At 38.3% G+C, this 21,772-nt stretch overlaps 1 protein-coding gene across 1 annotated transcript in view; it reads left to right on the top strand.

Annotated features, from left to right (window-relative positions):
• The window catches only part of CCDC171 (coiled-coil domain containing 171), a 141,231-nt gene that overhangs the window by 85,919 nt on the left and 33,540 nt on the right, over positions 1–21,772 (top strand). Inside the window, 2 exon segments of the mRNA XM_039910752.1 lie at positions 18,832–18,977; positions 20,885–20,939. Of these exon segments, the coding sequence (XP_039766686.1) occupies positions 18,832–18,977; positions 20,885–20,939 (201 nt within the window).

Raw genomic sequence — 21,772 nt, 5'->3', positions numbered from 1 at the left:
AATAAATATTTAAGTTCCAGAGATGGCTGATGAATTGATGTGACTCAGAGTATTGGGAATTAGAGAAGGCTTGGTTTGAGGAATTGGGATTTCAAGTGGTGGACTTTGAAGTTAAACATAGCTTAATTGGGAGAATTGAAAGATAATGAGGAGTCATAGATGTCACCAAGGTTGTTGAGAATGGTGGTGAAACTAATCACTGTTAGTGGTTAAACTAACTCTCCTCCCCTCTTCAAAGTCCTACTGAGAGCTCACCTCCTCCAAGAGGCCTTCCCAGACTAAGCTTCCCCTTTTCCCTCTGCTCCCTCTGCTCCTTCTCTGCCCCCCTTCACCTCCCCTCAGCTAAGCCCCCTTTCCCCCCTTTTCCTCTGCTCCTCCCCCGCTCCCTTCCCCTCCCCTCAGCACTGTGCTCATTTGTATATATTTTTATTACCCTATGTATTTTGTTAATGAGGTGTACATCCCCTTGATTCTATTTATCATGATTAAGTTGTCTTGTTTTTGTCCATCTGTCTCCCCTGATTAGACTGTAAGCCGGTCAATGGGCAGGGATTGTCTCTATCTGTTGCCGAATTGTACATTCCAAGCACTTAGTACAGTGCTCTGCACATAGTAAGCACTCAATAAATACTATTGAATGAATGAATGGTGATCATTGATAGAGATAGAGTTGCAGGTTGATACATATCCTAGGTTATCTATCCTTAGCCCAGTTTTCCATCCAGAGGACTTTGATGGTTCTGTTAAAGCAGGTCATGACAAGTCATGTTATTTTAGTGAATATGTAGTTCTTTGTAGTTCACAGTCAAATGTGTGTAAGAGCTTGAGATCAAAGAGACATATTTCCACTCCAGCTGCCAGGTTTCTTTCTGTGGCCCTTCATTATGACTGTGTAGAAGGAACTGAACAAGAAAGGAACTAGCATTCATTCCCCCTTACTCTAGTGGAGTAATCAAACAAGGACCTTTCCATTATTTTGTGTCAAGGCATATCATTGGGTTTTGCTCTTATGCTCTTGATCATCCTCAGTGGTATTTATTGAGCGCTTACTGTGTGCAGAGCACTCAACTAAGCACTTGGGAAAGTAAAATACAACAGAGTTGGTAGGCATATTCCTTGCCCACAACAAGCTTACAGTCTAGAGGAGTGCAGGCAGTAAGGCAGAACAGGTTGCTACTAAATTCCTGAATAAAGAAAATTTCCAGAACTGATGTTCTGGTTAGGAAAATTATTCCCTTTTGGCTAGTGGGGAGTGACTCCTTTCCCTCCCAGTCTGGAGAGGGCATGTGGGTGACAATGATCTAGGGGTTGACCCCCCCCTCTTGGGAGAAGTGTGGAGAGTAAGTATCACCAGGGGAGGTTGCAGAAGGCAAAGCTGCCTGGTGTTCACGGCCACAGTGTGATGCCTAGCCAACGAGGCCCCTCAGCCACCCTCTCCCCATCCACCAGGGATCCATTTCTGCTTCCCAACCCCTGCCCTGAGCCTGGTTTCTGGGAAGGAAGATGACAATGGCCCGCTTGCTTACTCCTTCCTTCTACCTCCTCTCTTCTATCCTCTCTCCACTGTCACTGTCTCCACCACTGCGTTTGTGTTCCTGGAAGGAGGAGGGAGAGCTCAGGTCCAAGTGGGAGTGACTGAATCAGTCTTACACAGCCCATGTGTGATCTAAACTGCAAATTCATGCTCCCGTTGGGCTGTGGGAAGGACCCCTCTGAGTTGGGAAAGGTGGAGGAAGAGGGAGAAGGATAATAGTCTCTTTCTGGGGGGTTTCTCTCCTCTGCCCTACTGTGACCTCATCACTTTATGGCACGTACTGGGCAAAAGAGAAGCAGTGTGGCCTAGTGGATTGATCACAGACCTGAGTTCTAATACCGGCTCTGCCCACATCTGCTGTATAACCCTGGGCAAGTCATTTGATTTCTCTGTGCTTTAGTTCCCTCATATTTATAATGGTGATTAAGACTGTGAACCCCACATGGGACAGGGACTGTCCCACCTGATTATCTTGTATCTACTCCAGTGCTTAGTACAGTGCCTGGCACATAGTAAGCACTTAACAAATACCATTAAAAACAAACAAAACAACGAAGAACCATGTGTGACATCATGGTCGTTGCACCAAGAAGTTTTTCTTTCTAGTTGTAGCACTAATCATGATACATATTTCACATCAGCCAAACATTTTTAGAAGTGGTCAGACTCCAGGGCTATCGATGGTATCCCTGAGGTTTTGACATTATGTAATGGGAAAATTAACCCAGGAAATAGAAATGGTTAAAACCTTCACTTGGGTAGTACCTATCCATTTGGAGGAAAAATCATTCCACAACAAATCTCTTTTCCTGTTTCTTCACTTCATCTAGTGTGAACAAATGCTAGAAATCAAAATTACATACACATGTTCAGTTTTCGATAAAACAAATAATCTATAGAATTTGCTAATTTCTCATCCTTAGTTTATGTAACATATTTTTCTTCATGCATGCACAATATCATAATGTAACTTGGAGCAAAGCTTAAGGTATCACAACTGTTCTTATAAATTATAGTTCAAGATAAAAAAGATTGAGAATAAAGGAATTATATATGCATATCTTTCTCACCTGCAAATCTTTCAGGCTGCAAAATATTAAGCTAAAATACACACACATTAGACAGAAGTGTACTTTGGAAAACTGTGTACTTGAATAGGAATTTTTTCTTTGGACAGAAATTTTCTTTTGTTATGACCATCAGTATGAGAACTAAATATTTGATTGTAAAGTAGAAACCAGTTTCATGCTATGTTTTCACTGATCTAAGACTCAAAAGAGGTCTCCGATGTTTATTATTCAACCAAAATATCGTTCACCTGATGATTATAAACCAGTATTAAAGCAGAATAGAGACTGATGTCTTAAATTATATTCTTGTACTCCTGGTTTCTGTGATGGGTAATTTTCTACCTCAGTGCTTAGAACAGTGCTTGGCACATAGTAAGCACTAAACAAGTACCATAATTATGATTGTTATTATTTTTAAAATAACATAACACTAGAAATAAGCACTTCATTGGTAGTGTAATGAGAATTTTCATTTTTTCTTATGAATTTTTGGACTTTAGAGATTAAAATGTAAAAATCAAATGGATGTTTTGTGGTTCATGATATATCAACTAAGATTTAATTCAGGTGAATTATAATCTTTCTTCTTTTCCCTCTAGCTACTCTCCATTTTCTTCCTTCCATATTTGTCTCTGAATCTGCTCAAGTGGTGGATTTTTTTCATTAGATCAACTGGGCCACGACTCAGGGCAGCAGAACTGTATAAATAATAATAATAGTAATGATAGTGGTATTTAAGTTCTTACTATGTACTAAGCACTGGGGTAGACACAAGGTGATTAGGTAGGACACAGTCCCTTTTGCACCCAGGGCTCACAGTCTGAAAGCTTGTTGTGGGCAGGGAACGTTTCTGCCAACTCTGTTGTACTCTCCCAAGCACTTAATACAGTACTCTTCACACAGTAAGTGCTCAATAATTGCCATCGATGATGATGATAAGTAGAAGGGAGAAAAGGTAGTGAATCTCCTTTTTACAGATGAGGAAACTGAAGCATAAAGATGTTAAGTGACTTGCCCAAGGTCATACAGCAGGACATTGGGAAAGAAAAGGGATAGAACCCAGGTCCTCTGACTCCCTGGCCCATGTTTTTCCTTAGGCCACATTGCTTCTCTTCTAGTAGTTGTAGTATTCATTAAGTACTTATGATATGCAGAACACTTGTGTTTCCTGCATCTGCTGTAGTCTCCTGAGTGCTTAGTACAGTACTCTGCACGAGTAGGTGCTCAGTAAGAGCTACTGATAGATTGATCATTGGTGATAAAACTGTGGAGGTAAGTAGTTTTCCTTTGTTAATTATTAGCAGCATATCATTCATAGGCCTATATCAATCTATCAGTCCTATTTATTAAGCACTTATTGTGTGCAGAGCACTGTACTAGGTGCTTGAGAGAGTATAATATAACAGATCTAGTAGATTCATTCCCTGCCTAAAGCGGGGATTATATGGAGATATATTTTATGCTCAAAGGCGATGCTACTTTATGGTGAGATTTACCTGTGTGTGCCTGTGTACATAAAAGTGCCAGTGTGTTGCCTACATCCAGACCACACTATATACACTCAAAAGCCATCCTTTGTTGTGCCGCAGACAACAAACACAACAGCACCAGGTGCTGTTTGCACTTTTATTTCCTTGCCTTATAATTCTTTTGAAGCTCTGCCCTAAAAATGCTCTTGCTTTCTTGATCGCAATGCACCATGCCGGTCTATCTGTGGCATTTGACTCCCAATTTCTAGTTTTGGCATTTCCAGCCGCATACACTCAAATGTGATTCAAGGAGGAGCGAGTGATCCACAGTCTCAAAGGTGGCCAAGGGATCGAGGAGGATTAGATCAGAGTATAATCCTTGGGCTTGGCTATGAGGAGGAGTTCATTGGTCATTTTGGATATTGATGTCTCAGTGGAATAGAAGGGGACAAGATCCCAATTGTAGTGGGTTAAGAAAAGAGATAGGAAGAGGAAATGAATGCAGCAGGTGTATACAACCCGTTCAAAGAGTTTGGACCAGAATAGGAACAGGGAAATGGAGCAGTAGCTGGATGGGTCTGTGGATCCAGAGAAGGCAACTGCCTTAGACTTGGGAAAATTTGAGTAAGCGGAGGAGAAGGAGTATAAAGAGGGCAGTAAAAGAGGAGCTTGGGAGCAAGTATTTTTAAGAGGTGTGGGGGGGAATGGGGTAAAGGAGGGTAAACTTAGAGAACAGGCAGGAGAAACAGCTGGGAAGAAGAAGGAGGAGGAAGGAATAGGAGAGAGATGAGCAAGCAATAGAGAGCCTTTATGAAGTTCATGCCTACTGGTCGATGTCTATAAGGATTAAGAAGGAAGATATTGTGGGTACTGGCAGCTTCCAGAAGGATTTAAAGGTTTGAAGTAGTTGTGGGTGTGGGGGTTAAGGATGACCAGAAGAGTTGGCTTGAGATGAATAGGGGTCATTATGGAATTTTTGCATATTTCAGCCAGATTAATTTGGTTTATTTGATCTGTTTTCACCATATTGTTCCCCATTTCTGTTGCTTTTTTCAACCTTTTATTTTTAATCAACTTCTAAACATCTTTGAGGGGGCCTTGAATTCCTTGTCAATTTTCCTTTGGCATTCATTCATGCATGTCCTTTCTGCCATCATTTTTAATTGCTCTACTTTGATCCTTCATTTCTTTCTAGGTGCTAATTTCACTTTAATTTTATTTGGTGATGCTATTTGTGTACAGACTAAGACTATATCCTAATCACTATCTGTTCCCCTGGAGAAGTTGTACACAAGGCTCAATGTGCATAATTTCTCTACTAACCCAACTTTACTAAATTTGCACTCCACATAGGCTACTGAGATCTTCAATGTGGCATTTCTAGAGCAAGGATAATTTTTAACTTTGTAACATCTGGTGTACAGAACTGATACAAATTATGTTTTGCTTATAGTTGAGATAATGGTGAAGATGATTTTTGTGTCCATTATTTAGGTAATCAATTCATTTAACTGCACTGGGGCTTTTTCAGATCCACTGACTTCAATGTTCTCAGTAGATTGTATGCAGGGCTGGCTGCTGATAGTAAGCGAGTGAGGTGATTGCGTCAGGAAGCCCCATCAGAGAGGGCAGTGGGGCTGTGGGTGTTATGCATCTTCTCACCAAAATGATGGAGGTGAGGACTAAATGTCCCTCTGCTCATCCTTAAAATAGCACAGGATGGAAATTAGAATCGTGGAGCAGAGCTGCTGTGACTCATTACTGCACGGTATCATTATGTTGAGGGGTGGCGGGGTTGAGATGGGGTAGTGGAATGACCTCAGTGGTGGAGAAATGTTCTTTGGACAAACTGGACAGTCTTCCACCCCCTAACTGTGGGAGTCCCTCAAGGCTCAGTTCTGGGCCCTCTTTTATTCTCCATCTACACCCACTCCTCAGAGAACTCATTCCCACTTATGGCTTCAGCTACCATTTCTATGTGGCTGATTCCCAAATCTACATCTCTAGCCCTGCTCTCTCTCCTTCTCTGCAATCTCATATTTCCTTCTGCCTTAAAGACATCTCTACTTGGCTGTTCTGCCTAGACCTCAAACTTAATATGTCCAAAACATAATTCCTCTTCCCACCCCAAACTCTGTCCTCCCTCTGACTTTTTTCACTACTGTAGACAGCACCATCATCCTCACAAGCCCATAACCTTGGCATTATCTTCGACTCATTTGACTCATTCAGTCCACACATTTAATCTGTCACTAAATCCTGTCCATTCTACCTTCACAACTAAAATCCTCCCTCTCCTTTCCATCCAAACTGCTACTATGCTGATCCAAGCACTTATTCTATCCCAACTTAACTACTATATCGGCTTCCTTGCTTACTTCCTTGCCTCCTGTCTCTCCCCACTCCGGTCCATACTTCATTCTGCTGCCCAGATCATTTTTTTTTTTTAAAGTTCAGTCTGTGTTTCCCCACTTCTTGGGAATCTCCAGCGGTGATGTACCTCTACCTCGAACAGACACTCCTTACCATTGGTTTTAAAGCACTTAATCACCTTGCCCCCACCTACCGTACTTCACTACTTGCCTACTACAACCCAGCCTGTGCACTTCTATCCTCTAACAACAACCTACTCACTGTACCTCAGTCTTGTCTTTCTCACTAGCAGCCCCTTGTCCACGCCCTGACTCTGGCCTGGAACTCCTTCCCCCTTCGTATGTGACATAACATCACTGTCCTTCCTTTCAAAGCCTTATTTAAATCTTATCTCTCCGAAGAGGCCTTTTCTGACTAAACCCTAATTTCCCCTACTTCCTCTCCTTTTGTGTCACTCTTGCACTTGGATCTGTACCCTTTAAGCACTTGATGTTCACCCTACCCTCAGCCCCACGGCACTTACCTACATATCTGTAATTTATTTTATTTTCTGTCTCCCCCTCTAGATTTTAAGATCCTTGTGGGCAGGGAACATGTCTACCAACTCTGTTATACTGTACTCTCCCAAACACTTGGAGCAGTGTTCTTCAAGCAGTAAGCACTCAAAAAATACCAGTGATTGATTGACGTTACGTTACACTACGTGCATGTGCAAAGTAAGATAATAATATCGTACAGAATAGTCAGTCACATGTATTTATTGAGCACTTTCATTCATTCATTCATTCATTCAATAGTATTTATTGAGCGCTTACTATGTGCAGAGCACTGTACTAAGCGCTTGGAATGAACAAGTTGGCAACAGATAGAGACAGTCCCTGCCCTTTGACGGGCTTACAGTCTAATTGGGGGAAACAAGTCTAATCGGGGGAGACAGAGCACTGTACTAAGTGCTGGGGAGAGTACAATATAATAATGAACCGGCACATTCCCTGGCCACAGTGAGTTTACAGTCTAGCGGGGGAGACAGGCAATTAACAATTAATATAAATAAATAAATGACAGATATGTGCATAAGTGGTCTGGGGCTGGAAGGGGGGAGATGACTAAAGGGAGCATGTCAGGACAATGTCAAGTCCCTAATTGCATTCACAACATTTGAGTTCTTTACTCACTCTCTCCCTTTGCAAACTTACTCAAAATAACTTTTGGCCACTCTCTCTCTGTCCTACTTTGCAGGGCATCTTCTCTTTCCTCATATATTTCAAATTTCTCACCTCTCACTAATGTGTTGCACTATTTTGAACATGCTGAAACTCATAGTTCATAGGATAAGTTTTTCTAGGTTCACTGAAACAATACCAGAACCATGTACCAGAAATACTGCCTCTGTCTTATAAATCAAACACCTCATGTTCCGGCTCTTTTGTTTCCTGCTTTACTGAAGAATAGTTGACTAGCCTTTCCACTGGGCAATAAGCCTTTTGGATTTCCTAGTTTCACATAGGCTGACCATATTTGCTGGAACTTTCTTTGTTCCTTCAAGAAACTCATCTTGTGTTAGACTCTGTATATTGTAGCTTGCTATATAAAGTTTTCTGGCATTTATCTGGTGTAACCGGTGTTAACTCAGGTGATGGGTGTTGCTCAGGTCAACTGTCAATGTTTTCCCAGCTTGTACTACCCCTATTTTGTGTGACTGCACTTTATATGAATGGAGGCTCGCTTCAATTATCCGTACTAATGGAGAGGAGTCACTGACCAGATAACTGAAAATTCAGGTCATTGTGATCAGAGTAAAATAGAGTTGGAGAATATTTTGAGAGCTCATCTAGTCTAAGCCAGTAGCTTCAGGCAGAAAAACAGCACCCTTGATTTCCAAGTGTGCTTCTGTTCAGATACTAGCTTTTGAGATTAGACAAGATCAGTTTATAGATAATTTATATTACGCACCTATCTCCAAGGCAAACACCAAATAATCCAGGGTCTTGATGGGTTATTCTCAAAATATGTTTGCAAAGGTGGCAGGTGGCAAGTATTTCTTTGTATCTGACCTGGATCTATTCTCCTTGAGGGAAGTATGAAAAATCCAGGCATTTTAGAGTGGTTTTTTTTCCTTGGAGAGTGGTGAGAGTGTGTGAGTGGTGATGTCTGCATGAGAGAGCCTGATGACAGGTTGAAAATATTTCAAAGAATCTGCTTGGGTCCAAACTGAGGTAACAGTTTCTGACTAATATTTGGGGAATTTACTCTGAGGATTTTTTTTTCCCCTACAATTCAGCCAGAAGGAATGAAAAGTGTTCCAGCCAAATTGTGCTGACGAGGTCTTTTTGCCATGAGATTGAATGCTTGTGCATACCTCCTTATTTGCTGTGGAGCTCTCCCGATGAACAGCTGCCTCCTGGGGGTTCTTGCAATACCGAGCTCTTCCCTCACTCCACCCGGAGACTGGCAGGTAGATTGCACCTGAAACTCTTGAGGCCTCCCAAGACAGCAGAGGGAAGGATGGGGCTAGAGGTTGGCAAAACTGAAATGCAGCTTGTAGGACAGATACATTTGCTCATATAAAAACATTTGAGGTGGGCTAGTACAAAGGATTAGTCGTTGGTGTCCTGAAAACATTAATCCTGTTTATACAGGGTGATGTCCACTAACAGTACTTTTGGGGATTTTAGGCTTGTCCTCTGCAAATTGAGGTGCTAAATGGAATCCTTTCCTGGAAAATTTTCTTAAAATGCATTTTTGGGCAAGGCAGATGTGACTAATAAACAATGCTTGTGCCCCAGTACATGATGATGGGTGGCGGTAGGAAGAAAAGCAGAAATTGCCTCAGTTTCAATTATTCATTTGTTTCAGTCATGTGAGAGTATTTTAGGGTAGGAGAACTGAGCAGATAGTCCTCAGATAATCCATGCACAGATCAAAAGTAGTTCATTTTATTGTCATTCCAAGGAATACTGTAGCATCAAGGATTTGTGACCTTCGCATTAACTGGAGTCTGCCAACTGGGTGAGATTTACAAAGCTCTCTGAATTCTCTGGAGAAAACCTCTGTATTTTCTATCATTCTTCTTATTGTTTGATTATGGAACTTAGAAGCTATAAAAAAAGCGCATTTTATTACAGCAGGTTCAGCGAAGGTGGCTATTCCCAAGTAGTTATTGCTTCTTCAAGTCTGAAGAGGAGACGCATGTACTTTATGCTCTTAAAAAACATCACTGACACATTACTGGTTGCATACTGTCTTGTAGTAAATCTAGTTACTGCTTGTCTATTTTGCACTTTGGGGAAAATATTTTCCATTTGAAAGGATTCTTACCATTTCCTCATCCACCCTCCTCTTCTAGTAAGTGTCTGTATTGTAGGTCCTACTTTCTGTTCCCATTTGTCTAATTCTTAAGTCCTCTGAACAAGATTTCCATTGGCCTATGATCTATGCAGGGCTCGGTGTACCATCAGTGCTCAATACGTTTTAAGTAAGTATTTTTACTTGTACCCTTAAATTTTGTCTTATGTATAAGGTTTTAAAATAATTTTTTCTGTGAAGAGCTACATTTTTTCTCTAAGGGACACTAATTCTGGAATATATTTTCAAACACATATATGGGAATATTTAACAGCATTGTTCCAATGATCAACAGACATTTTACAGAAAAGTTTTGTTGCTGAATTTGAAAATTTAAAGGTGACCATACTAAGTTTATTTTCCTGTCTTAACTTGAGTTCTTTTAAAGAAATCCAATTTTGCTCACATTAATTCTTATCACCAAATGTGCATATATATAATATATATATTTGCCTAATTGGTATTCATTTGTAAACAATCTTCTCGGCAGTTAAATTCAACTCATAATTGATTGTGTACATAGCAATTAGAGTTACATCTACACACAGGGAGGGAGTGATTTTTTTATGGAACTTGTTAAGCACTTACTATGAGTCAGACACTGTTCTAAGCACTGGGGTAGGTTCAAGTTAATTAGGTTGGATGCAGTCTTTGTCTCACATGGGTTTCACAGTCCAAGTAGGAGGGAGAACCAGTATTTTATCTCCATTTTACAGTTAGCGGGGCTGAGGCATAGAGAAGTTAAGTGACTTACCCAAGGTCACACAGCAAGCAATTGACAGAATGGATTAGAACCTAGGTCCTCTGACCCAGGCCTGTGCTCTTTCCACTAGACCATGCTACTTCCCATGAATGTTCTGTTCAGCTGTCTCTACAGGATCTTAACATATGAAACACTGAGGAAATCAGTCAGTCAATCAATGGTATTTATTGAGCACTTGCTATGTACACAGCACTCTACTTGGAATGCCATAAGATTTCAGAGTCGCCATCACTGTCACAGTATTCAAGAAGAAGGGCAGGTAGCTGATGGTGGAAACTCTCACAGAATCTCAGTGTTCCCTATTGCTGTTAAGGTCCAAGCTACCAGAACCCTCCAGGAGTGGAACTGAATTGTTACCATTCTAAACAATGTGCTCCTATTATTGCAGTAAGCCTTGACTTTCAATCATTTGTATTTATTGAGCACTTACCGTGTGCAGAGCACTGTACTAAGTACTTTGGAGAATACAGTATAACACAGTTGGTAGACACAATCCCTGTATACAGTGAGCGAACAAAGGAAGGTACCGTAGACAGCAATCATTTAGTATTTATACTTGTCATCTATGTGACTTTGGGCAAGTCATTTAACTTCTCTGTGCCTCAGTTACCTCATCTCTAAAATGGAGATTAAGACTGTGAGCCCCACGTGGGACAACCTGATCACCTTCTATACCCCCCCAGTGCTTAGAACAGTGCTTTGCACACAGTAAGCGCTTAACAAATGCCATCATTATTACTATTATTATTTATACATTTTCCATTGTGTGCAGAGCACTGTGCTAAACACTTTAGAGGGTATAATAGACTTAGCTATACTCTCCCAATCACTCACTCACTTAGTACAGTGCTCTGCCCACAGTGGGTGATCAGTAAATGCTATTGATGATGAAAGTCTCTCAATTAGTAATACAGATATTCCTATAAACTGAAGATATAGAAGCATAAAGGCAAGAAGATATATAGTTGATTAGGAATCACTTTTCACAATCAACAAAATGCTCCAGACTGACAGTCTGAAGAAGACTAAGGTTACATATGTCTAGTCTGTGAGCTCCTCCTTTAGACTGTGGGCTCCCTGTGGGCAAGGAACGTGTTTTAGCCTATGATGATAGGCAAATAAATGCACGAGAACATAAGTGATATTATTGTTGTCAGACCAATAGTCCTTCCAGCCTAATATTTTATTTCCAGTAGTGACATCGGGATGCTTGCAGGAACAGTGTGATAGTTCCCTTTCTTAAGTCCCATTTTACTGGTTAAGGTTAAAACCTTATCATCTAACCCATCGAACCTTTCCTCTAGTAACCCATTATGGACCTCTCATCTGTGAAATATTCAAATCCCTCTTGAATCTACTGATATTTTTACCTTCTACAATTTTTTGGCACAATAAATTCTGTTACAAATTCCTCTAGACCGTAAACTCCTTGTGGGCAGGGAAGGTTTCTACCAACTCTGTTATAGTCTTTCAGACTGTGAGCCTGTTGTTGGGCAGGGATTGTCTCTATCTGTTGCCAAATTATACATTCCAAGAGCTTAGTACAGTGGTTTGCACACAATAAGCGCTCAATAAATAGGATTGAATGAATAGTGTACTCTCCCAAGTGCTTAGTACAGTACTTTGCACACAGTAAGTGCTCAATAAATACTATTGATTGATTGTTTACCACCACCAGCTCTGTGAAGAAGTGTTTCCTTTTGTTTTTACCTTGCCATTTTCAAGCTTCAATGGATGGCCCATTCTAGTGTTGCTGGGTTTAGTGAATATCATTTCCTTGTTTGGCCTCTTCATATGCTTCCTAAATTAGTAAACTGCAATCAAGTACCCTCTTAGTTTTCATTTTGCCAATCTGTATAGTTCTGATTTTTTCAGTCTATCATCATACGGAAGCTTCCATTCCCTCTGATTGCCCTTTTCTACACCTCTCCTAGCTCTTTTATGTCCTTCCGAGATGTCGCGACCGGAACCACATGGAGTATTCTAGGGGAGGAAGTGTCATGATTTTATATAGTGGCAAAACTGGAAAGAGCATGGGACTAGGAGTTAGGACACCAAGGTTCTAGTCTAGCCTTTGCTACTTGTCTGCTGTGTGACCTTGGGCAAGTCACTTAACTCTTAACACCCTGGGCCTCAATTTTCTCATTGTGAGCTCCATGACAGGATTCTGAATCTGATTATCTTGTATCTGTCTCAGTGCTTAACATAGTAAGCATTTGATAAATATTATTGTTCCTTTCTAATCCTAGCATTTTGTTGGAAGTGCAAGTCATAAATTTCAGCTAGACAGTAGAAATTTCACCAACCTGAAAATAAAAAGTTACTGAAATTTCTGATGATTCTTATTTGACAGTTTGTTGCTCACATCAAATCAGTGGTATTTATTGAACAATTACTATGTGCAGAGCACTGTACTAAGCATTTGGGAGAGTACAATGCAACAGAATCCGCAGACATGTTCCCTGCCCATAACGAGCTTGCAGTCTAGTGGGCTATCAAGGCCAGGTTATTTACTTTACTTAATTCATCTACTAGTGTTAGTATATTATCTCTTATGATTAGTAGTTCTAACATTTTCATAAAGATTGAGCAAGCCATTAAGTTTTGGTCTCTAGAAATTTTCCATGCCTATTTTCCAATAGACAAAGGAGAGTGTAAAAAAGATATATCCTTTGTAGTATTGATTTCTTGGCGCGCTTAATGCTTCACACCCTCATGTGGAAGACCTGAATTTGACTACTTTGTGAACCAGGAACTTTTAGAGTTATAGACCTATGTGGACTTAACTGAAATATGTGCATTTTAAATGATTTAATCCCAAATTCCTAGCCTTCATAATACTTTTGTAGTACTTACGGAGCAAATTTTTAAATGGAAATCAATTTCATAAATGCTGTCCCAATTTATAGTTGCTACTTTTCTGTCCCATAATTATGTGCATTTGAGTAGTTTTCAAATTGGCATTATCTGAAATGCAAAGCCATCTTGTGCTGATAAAAACTGTCACACGGATTTTAGGATCTTCTAAAACATTTGGAAAACCCTCAAATGTTCTGGCATTTTGTAAACAATTATTTGCTACAACTATTGTAGCTGTTAAGGTACCTAAATGATAATTCACCATCACTTCCATCCATCAGTGGTGCACCAAAATTGTATATATTTATTACTCTATTTTATTAATGATTATATATATCTATAATTCTATTAATCTATTTTGATGGTATTGATGCTTGTCTACTTGTTTTGTTTTGTTGTCTGTCTCCCCCTTCTAGACTGTGAGCCCATTGTTGGATAGAGATTGTCACTATATGTTGCCGAATTGTACTTTCCAAGCACTTAGTACAGTGCTCTGTACACAGTAAGCGCTCAATAAATACGATTGAATGAATGAATAAGCAGGTTACAAAATAGTCACCTTCTGGATGAAGCCCCTTCTTGAATATAAAGTGGCAATAGAAAAGATGAGTTGCCACATACATCCCTTTACAATAGCACTTTGAACCACCATACATGTTTTAATATTTGAAGAAACAAAATGTTGTAAAATCTGCTAATTTTGAGGAATGACCAGAATTATGTGTCTACTAACTCTGTTATAGTCTACTCTCTCAAGTGCTTAGTACAGTGCTCTGCACCCTCTAAGCACTCAATAAACACCACTGATTCATTGATGTGCATTCCTAGCATGACTTCAGCTTTCCATCCCTCACACTTACCCAAGAAATAGTGTGTTGGAGGGTGGATTTTCCTGTTTTTCACCTGTGGACATTAAGGTTATTGTTGTCCCATTTTTAAAAATTGTACAATTTTCAGTAATTATGGAAATATCATCATTACATTATACATTTAGCTTGAAAGTTGTTTAAAATCCATTGCCTTTAAAGTGAAAAAGCATCATCTTTGGAAAAAAAAAAGCATTCTGGCATAGGGTTTTTTATGGACATAGGGGATGGAGGGTGAGGTTTGTGGATTGTTGTGTGTCTGACTATATTTTAAAGTTTTTTTAGCAAATCTTTTCTTCTTGTTATCGTATTTAGCCTTAACTTCCTAACAATTGAAATTATTCACGGCAGCATTTTAGGATAAATACACTATCAGGCTTTGAAATTTCCTTATTTTTGTAAATATTAAGACCCAGGGAGCAAAATATGGGCTATATTATGGATTAAATGAAATATCTCAAGGCTGTGCTCTTCTGATAACTGAACCTGAAGTGACCTTTCTCAGACACAATTACAGAGCTGTATGTTTTTCCTTTAATTTCATCAGGGGTTTAATTAGTATACAAATAAAACTTCCCTTATCTTCCTTTCTACCTAATTGGCTTGTCTTCGCTTATATATGAAGTATGTGAAAGTGGGCTGTAATTAGGGTGACCGTGTTAACCTTTTTTTCTCAAATGTACTGTTGCCTAAAGGCCTCAAGGCCTAAAAACAGTGCTTTGGATTATTGCTTTGCAATCACTATGGCTGTCCCATAGGTTTTCTCATGAGCAGAAGGGCTTTGGGTGCTGCAGGTTCCCACTGCTTAACGGGATCTTCATTCTTTTCCCCACTAAATGTTTATTGATTATCTTGCTGTTCCAGGCTCAGCCTCCAACAACTTAATATCAGGTGACAGTCAGGAGAGTTCTCCAAGTAATTAGAGTTGAGCATTGGGGGAACAATTAGGAGCAGAGTTATTAAACTTGATTTATCCTATTCTCTCCTGAACAGTTTCTTGGATATCAGAACATCACACTTTCACAATCTACCCTGGTTGAGAAATTAGTGGCTAACCTGCTGCTTATCATTGTTGCCTTGCTGCCTCGAGGCACACCCTCTTGGTTTCAGTCACTCAGTTGGAAATATTAGAGTCCATAAAGTTTATCAAGGGTTTTAATTAGATCAATCTGAAAAGAAGAAAAAAACCAAACAATAAAAGGTATATTACTTTAAAGCACTGTAGTGGTACAAGAATTGGAAAGGGTGGACTTTAATCCTCAAAAGCAAAGTTGAACAGCAAGAATGAAACTTGGTCCTTGCCCTGTGTTCTTATGTCTAGGAAATAGAACGAACACTGGATATTTGTACAGTGTTTTATGGCATTCCCCACTATTCAAAATATAGGGCACCTCCTCTGTGGAAGATTTCATATCCTCAATTATGATCATTTGTTTTTGCCCTAGGCTGTTTTCATTTTGACCACAGCCACCAGAAAGTTGGCTTGTTTCAATTTGTATTTACACTGCTTCTCCCCCATGGTGTTTTTAGAAGAAATGTAGGGAGGTAAGAGACTGTCAGCCATCCCTGAAATTGCACGATTTTTAGGGTTGACTTTTAGCAGCCATTTTTCATTAGTGATCCTCCATAACTATATCCGGATGGGAAGGTGAAGGGTAATATCTACAGTAGGAATTGAGATAATTAGAAGCAATTGTAGAGTCATAGAGTTTGAAAGAGCTAATCCTGGCTCCACTGCTTGTCTGCTGTGTGATCTGGGGCTCTTCATGTCGCTGTGCCTTAGTTAGCTCATGTGTAAAAGACTTTGAATATAGGATATTGAGACTGTGAGCCCCATGTGGGACAGGGACTCTGTCCAACCCAATTTGGATGTATCCACCCCAGCGCTTAGTACAGTGTCTGGCACATAGTAAGTGCTTAACTAGTACCACAATTATCATTATTATTATTAATAAAGATCTCAAGAGATCATTTAGTCCAGCTTCCTGCTTCCAGGCGGGTGAATTCCTGTGTGATCCCAGGCAGATAAATGCTCATCAAAACCCCTCCAAAACAAACAGCTTGTATTTACTGCAGCACTTAGTACAATTCCTGGCATGTAGTAAGGGTTTAACAAATACCATAACCTCCCCCTACCACAAAAAAAACAAAAAACAAACCACACCAAAACAAAAAGATTCCAGGGGTCTTCTTAGACTTTCCATTATCTCATGTATCATGATCCTAAGGCTAACATCCCCACCCTAAATAATAATAATAGTGGTATTTAAGTGCTTACTATGTTCCAAGCACTGTAAATTCAAGATAATCAGGTTGGACACAGTCCCTCTTCTACATGGGGCTCACAGTCTAGGAGATGGAGGGAGAAAAAGTATTGAATCCCCATTTTTCCAATGAGGAAACTGAGGTACTGAGAAGTTAAGTGATTTGCCCAAGGTCATACCACAGGCAACTGGTGGAGTCTGGACTACAACCTAGGTCCTCTGACTCCCAGGCCCATGCTCTTTCTACTAAGTCAAGATGCTATTGGATTTTTGGAAAATAAAGATAGTAGTATAAATTTATTTGACTTGTTATATGTTTCCTTTTTGAAAAAGACCTCAAAAATTGCAATGGGTTTGCAAGCTTTATTACAAAAAGAAAGTAAGCTGAAGTGCTTATGTTGCTTGGATATTTCCATAACAAAGTGGTTGATACAGGATTTTTAATCTAATGATTTCTCTTTCTTTTGAAAAGTGCTATTAGCAAGCAGTGACATTAATGACAATTCTAACACTTAGCCATCTGTTAATAGTGAAGATGGCTTTGTTGATTACACGTAAGTATTCACAGTATTGTTTATATTATTTTTCTTTTTATACTTTGAATATATATTTAATGTGTCTAATGATGTTAAAGGTGCATTCACAGTATTTAATGCATTCTTAATTGGTCTTTTGAATTTGTAGTTAAACTTCCATGAGAAAAGGCAGAAAGTACTTTATGTGTTTGCTTATGCTATTTAGCTCATTGGATCTGAGAACTTTTATACTCGCCCAAGCTCTTAGTTCAGTGCTCTGCACACAGTTAAACTCTCAATAAACACCATTGATTAGAGAAAGGACTTTAAAAAAAAGAAAGTATAAAAAATAATATTTTTAAATAGGAGTTTTGAAGGAATATTTCACTAAATACAAAAAGAGTACCCCAAAACAAGAGGGATCGTGTCTACCAACTCGTACTGCATTCTCTCAAGCCCCTAGTACAGTGCTCTGCACACAGTAAGTGCTCAGTAAATACCATTGATTGATAATTTATTTTCTAGAATTCAAACAGAGTTTTAGGAATTTATTCAAATGTTCCCAGCTTCTAATCTAAAGACTTTCATCCCTATATTTTCAAAGTAGGTAGGAATTAATTCACATAATTACCAGCTAATTTCTCCATTTAGTGTTATGAAATTTTAGGGTCAACTGTCAAATTTCATTCATTCATTCAATATATTTATTGAGCACTTACTGTGTGCAGAGCACTGTACTAAGTGCTTGGGAAAGTACAATACAACAATGAACAGTGACATTCCCTGCCCACAAACCAACAGTTGGTGATAAAGTCTTTATTATCCACAAGTAGAAGAATTCTGTGAAAATGCTGAAACCCCCTTTCATTCATTCATTCATTCAATAGTATTTATTGAGCGCTTACTATGTGCAGAGCACTGTACTAAGCGCTTGGGATGAACAAGTCGGCAACAGATAGAGACAGTCCCTGCCGTTTGACGGGCTTACAGTCTAATTGGGGGAGACGGACAGACAAGAACAATGGCACCCCCTTCAAACTAAGTGGTGTAGCTAGAGATCTTATCAGGCAGCTTTCTCCGTTATTTCATCTTGGTTCAGTTGTTTTCCCTGTGTTTTCAGATACCTGTAAGCAAGTGGAGGCATTTGAAAAATATTAGAAGCCAGGGAGTTTCTGTTTATTTGTAATCCAAGAATTGAAATATTAACAGCACCCTTACAGAATCCAGCATATTCTAGAATCATACATAGGACATTTAACAGAGATTTTTTCTTCAATGAAAATCTGTTGGGTGTTCATCTTAGGTTTCCCATTCTGTTGATTTTTTTTTTTTACCATCAGAAGTACTGAATATTTCCATTTGTCATAATTTTGATTGTTTTTGAGCTTGCAATTCCTTTTTTTATAAACTTTGAGTACTCTATTATTAATTTCCCCTTGTCATTCTGTATTTTTAAATATCTTTTTGTGAAGTCAAATTCTCAGCAATTTCATCTTTTCACTTTTCATGAATCACCTGTTTTTTTATGAAACACATATATGGTCAGTGGGGTATGGTAAAGGCATGAAGAGATTAATCTAATTTTTGAACAGTTTTATAGTTGTAATTGGTAGATAAGCAAAATTGTGGCAGAAGATTTGTTAGAGCTTGCTTTGTAGTAGCCAAATTCTACTTCTCAGTCAGTCTGTATTCCTCTTTGTTTAATAGCCTATGGCATAAATTGAAGTTAATTATCAGGGCTGACAAGTAGCTCTGTTTTCTGTCTGCTTGCAGGGCCTCTCCAAGGCAAAGAATGAGCTGAGTAGAAAAGATCAATCTCTGGATGAGCTCAATAGACATCTTACCCAGCTGGAGCAGGACAAGCGTCGACTCGAGGAGAGCATCCATGATGCAGAGAGTGCCCTCTGCATAGCAGCAAAGTGAGCACTGGGACCTTGGGGAGATCACTTAAAACAGACAAAAGATCAATTCTTACTTTCATGAGCAGGGTTTTAGCCCTGGATAATACAGTGTTAGAAAACAAAAGTACAGCTGTCTCTCTTTGAAATCCACTGATACAACCTCAAAAAAGAAAACTCTTAGCCTAACATACTAAGTGTATATTTTAGTGAATAAACCTGAGAAAAGTGTGAAAGTACTCTAAAATCTCTGTCACCTGTAATAAGCACATTTGAGCTGCCTATAATTTTTGAAACTATGTTTTGCAGAGGCAGGGGAAAAAATGAAAGCTTTCTTTATTTAAAAGTTAATTTTATCTCATTCATTTTTGCTTGCATTTCCTCCCCCCTCACTCCTAGGTTTTTAGTTTCTGCTTGAGACTTGCAGACTACTCTAGTGCAATCTAGACATGATATGTTAATGACATGTGTATGATTAACATAGAGAATCAAAGCACATTACTATATACCATGTCCTTTTTAAGGTAATATGAAGCAAATTTCAAGATCAAAGATCTGAATGATAAATTTAGTTAAATTTATGATTTCATAAGCATTCACACTTTGAGGAGGAAAGAACACAGTTTTTGAGACCTGATAACCATGACATGGTGGGGTATAGATAGCTTACTTCTCTACATTTTATGAAGGAGAAATAAATGCAGACTAGATGTAGTTTTTTTCTCCCTGATTGACAAAATAATGAGGTTGACATCTACTGGAAAGTACTAGTTACACATTTCTAATTTTATTTTCATCTGTTATCAAATAGTCTTTTTGCAGATGTCTTGTATACAAGTGGTGATTTTTAAAATATGTTATTTGAGAAAAACACATTTACAAATATCGTTTTAAAAACTGTTTGAATCCTAGACGTATTGTTAATTTTTTTAAAAATTAGCTTTCTTGTTCTAGTTCCTGATAATCTTATCCTTAGACTAGCCTTAAAGAGATCCAAGTCTGAAAGGAAATAGATTGAGGAATCCCTTCTTTCCTTGCCATTAACTTGTTTGGTTCATTTGGCAAATAGTTCATAAGCAATTAAAAAAAAAGTGCATTGACATGTTTGCGGAATATTGGCATATCTTTCTATCTGCAAATAGCCAAAATGACAGCAGCCTTCTGACATTGTTCAGGTATATTTTTGTATATGCAGAAGTTTAGAGTGAAATTACATTTAATCTCTCAAGATTCCAGTTTTTCCTTTGACAAAATATTTATCTATGTAATATTTTAAATTCTCAGAGGAGGAAACATACATTCAATTCATTGACAGTTTTCAAAATCCAGAGAAATCAAGCATGTCAGGAAAGAGTTGCAGTGTTTAATTTGTAAGGTTTCAGTCAAATGTTTCTTTTTAACATTTTCACTTAAATTTTTTAAAAATGTGAAATATATTTTTTAAAATTCACCAGTACTAATAAAACAATTGCCTCTATAAGTATGGCTATATATGTCTAAAAGTTCACGGGTGTTAATTTTTGATAAATTAATCTAATAGGTGCTAAAAAAGTGGTTATTTCTATCATCATAAAAGAGGCAAAAAGTAACATTTTGACATTTATGCTGAAATAACATAAGTAACATTAAAACAGTAAAAAGTACAATCATAACATTGGCTTTAAAAAATTCCTCTAGCTCATTTTCATAATGAATAATGTACATTTATGCTCATGATTTCAGTTTTTTTTTAATTCTGATACAAGACACCACCACCGTAGGAAATGTCAGAGCAAATGAATTAAACACATTCACGATTTACAATTAGAAAAGGAGAAATACACTATTGCATATTTGTTTATGGGATGGATTATGGACTGGACTAGTAAAGCTTTTGTTGTAGTAAAACTAATCCTCGCTTGCTCCCTTGTTTTTTTTTTTTTTATCAGAGATAAAGAATACCTTGCAGATCACATGAAATCAGTGGAAAAGATTTTTTGTAATGTAGTATAGAGAGCTTTCTTCTATACATTTTTGAAAGTTTCATTTTTAAATCACTGTTCACTTGGTATATTCATTGTTTCATTAGAGTATGCGAGTTATTTTATTTCATCTTAAAAAAATTATGAATTCCAATGGCAAAATACAACTCTGGCCAAAGGCAGGTGGTTTCATTACTTATTCTAACAGCAAGTTTATACTTTAGTATGAATCCACTCCCAAGAGTACCCTTAATTTTGTTGATAAAATTATGAAAATTATGACTTTCCCCAAACTACTATAATTGCTCTTAAATCATTTGTGGTCTTTGCCGAATGGACCAGAGGTCATTTAAGAATTTCATATGTCTCAATCATAAAATGTTTGACCGCACTGTCTACCCTATTACCACTGTGAAATCTACTTCTTTCACATTCTTTTTGGATGTGATGTATTGACTTTAGTAGCACTTGTATACCTTGGTGGGCCAATAAAGTTACTTAAGTTGCAATTTACTTGCATCATTTTAAAAATGAAATGAAGTGAAAAAGAAAAATAAACTAATTCCAGCAGAGTAATGCATAATCATAATCTTTAAGTGGATGTTCTTTTTTATTGATCTGTCATCTGAAGTTAAACTCTAGGCTTGCATTTCATGTTGTCAGTTATTAACTCAAGTATCAGCTTGATTATTAATGAGAATAGAATTATACGTGTCTATATTTACACACCTATATCAGTGCTGGAGATGCTTTTTCACTAAATAAAACAAGGAAGAAATATAAAGAGTAAGAGAGAGAGAGAGAGCTGTTGGTTTTGTCAAGGCATTTCTTATCACAACCAACCCATCAGAAATC

Source organism: Ornithorhynchus anatinus, chromosome X5 (genome assembly GCF_004115215.2).
Source record: "Ornithorhynchus anatinus isolate Pmale09 chromosome X5, mOrnAna1.pri.v4, whole genome shotgun sequence".
Taxonomy (NCBI): Eukaryota; Metazoa; Chordata; class Mammalia; order Monotremata; family Ornithorhynchidae; genus Ornithorhynchus; species Ornithorhynchus anatinus.
This window is presented reverse-complemented; position numbering and strand designations above follow the sequence as displayed.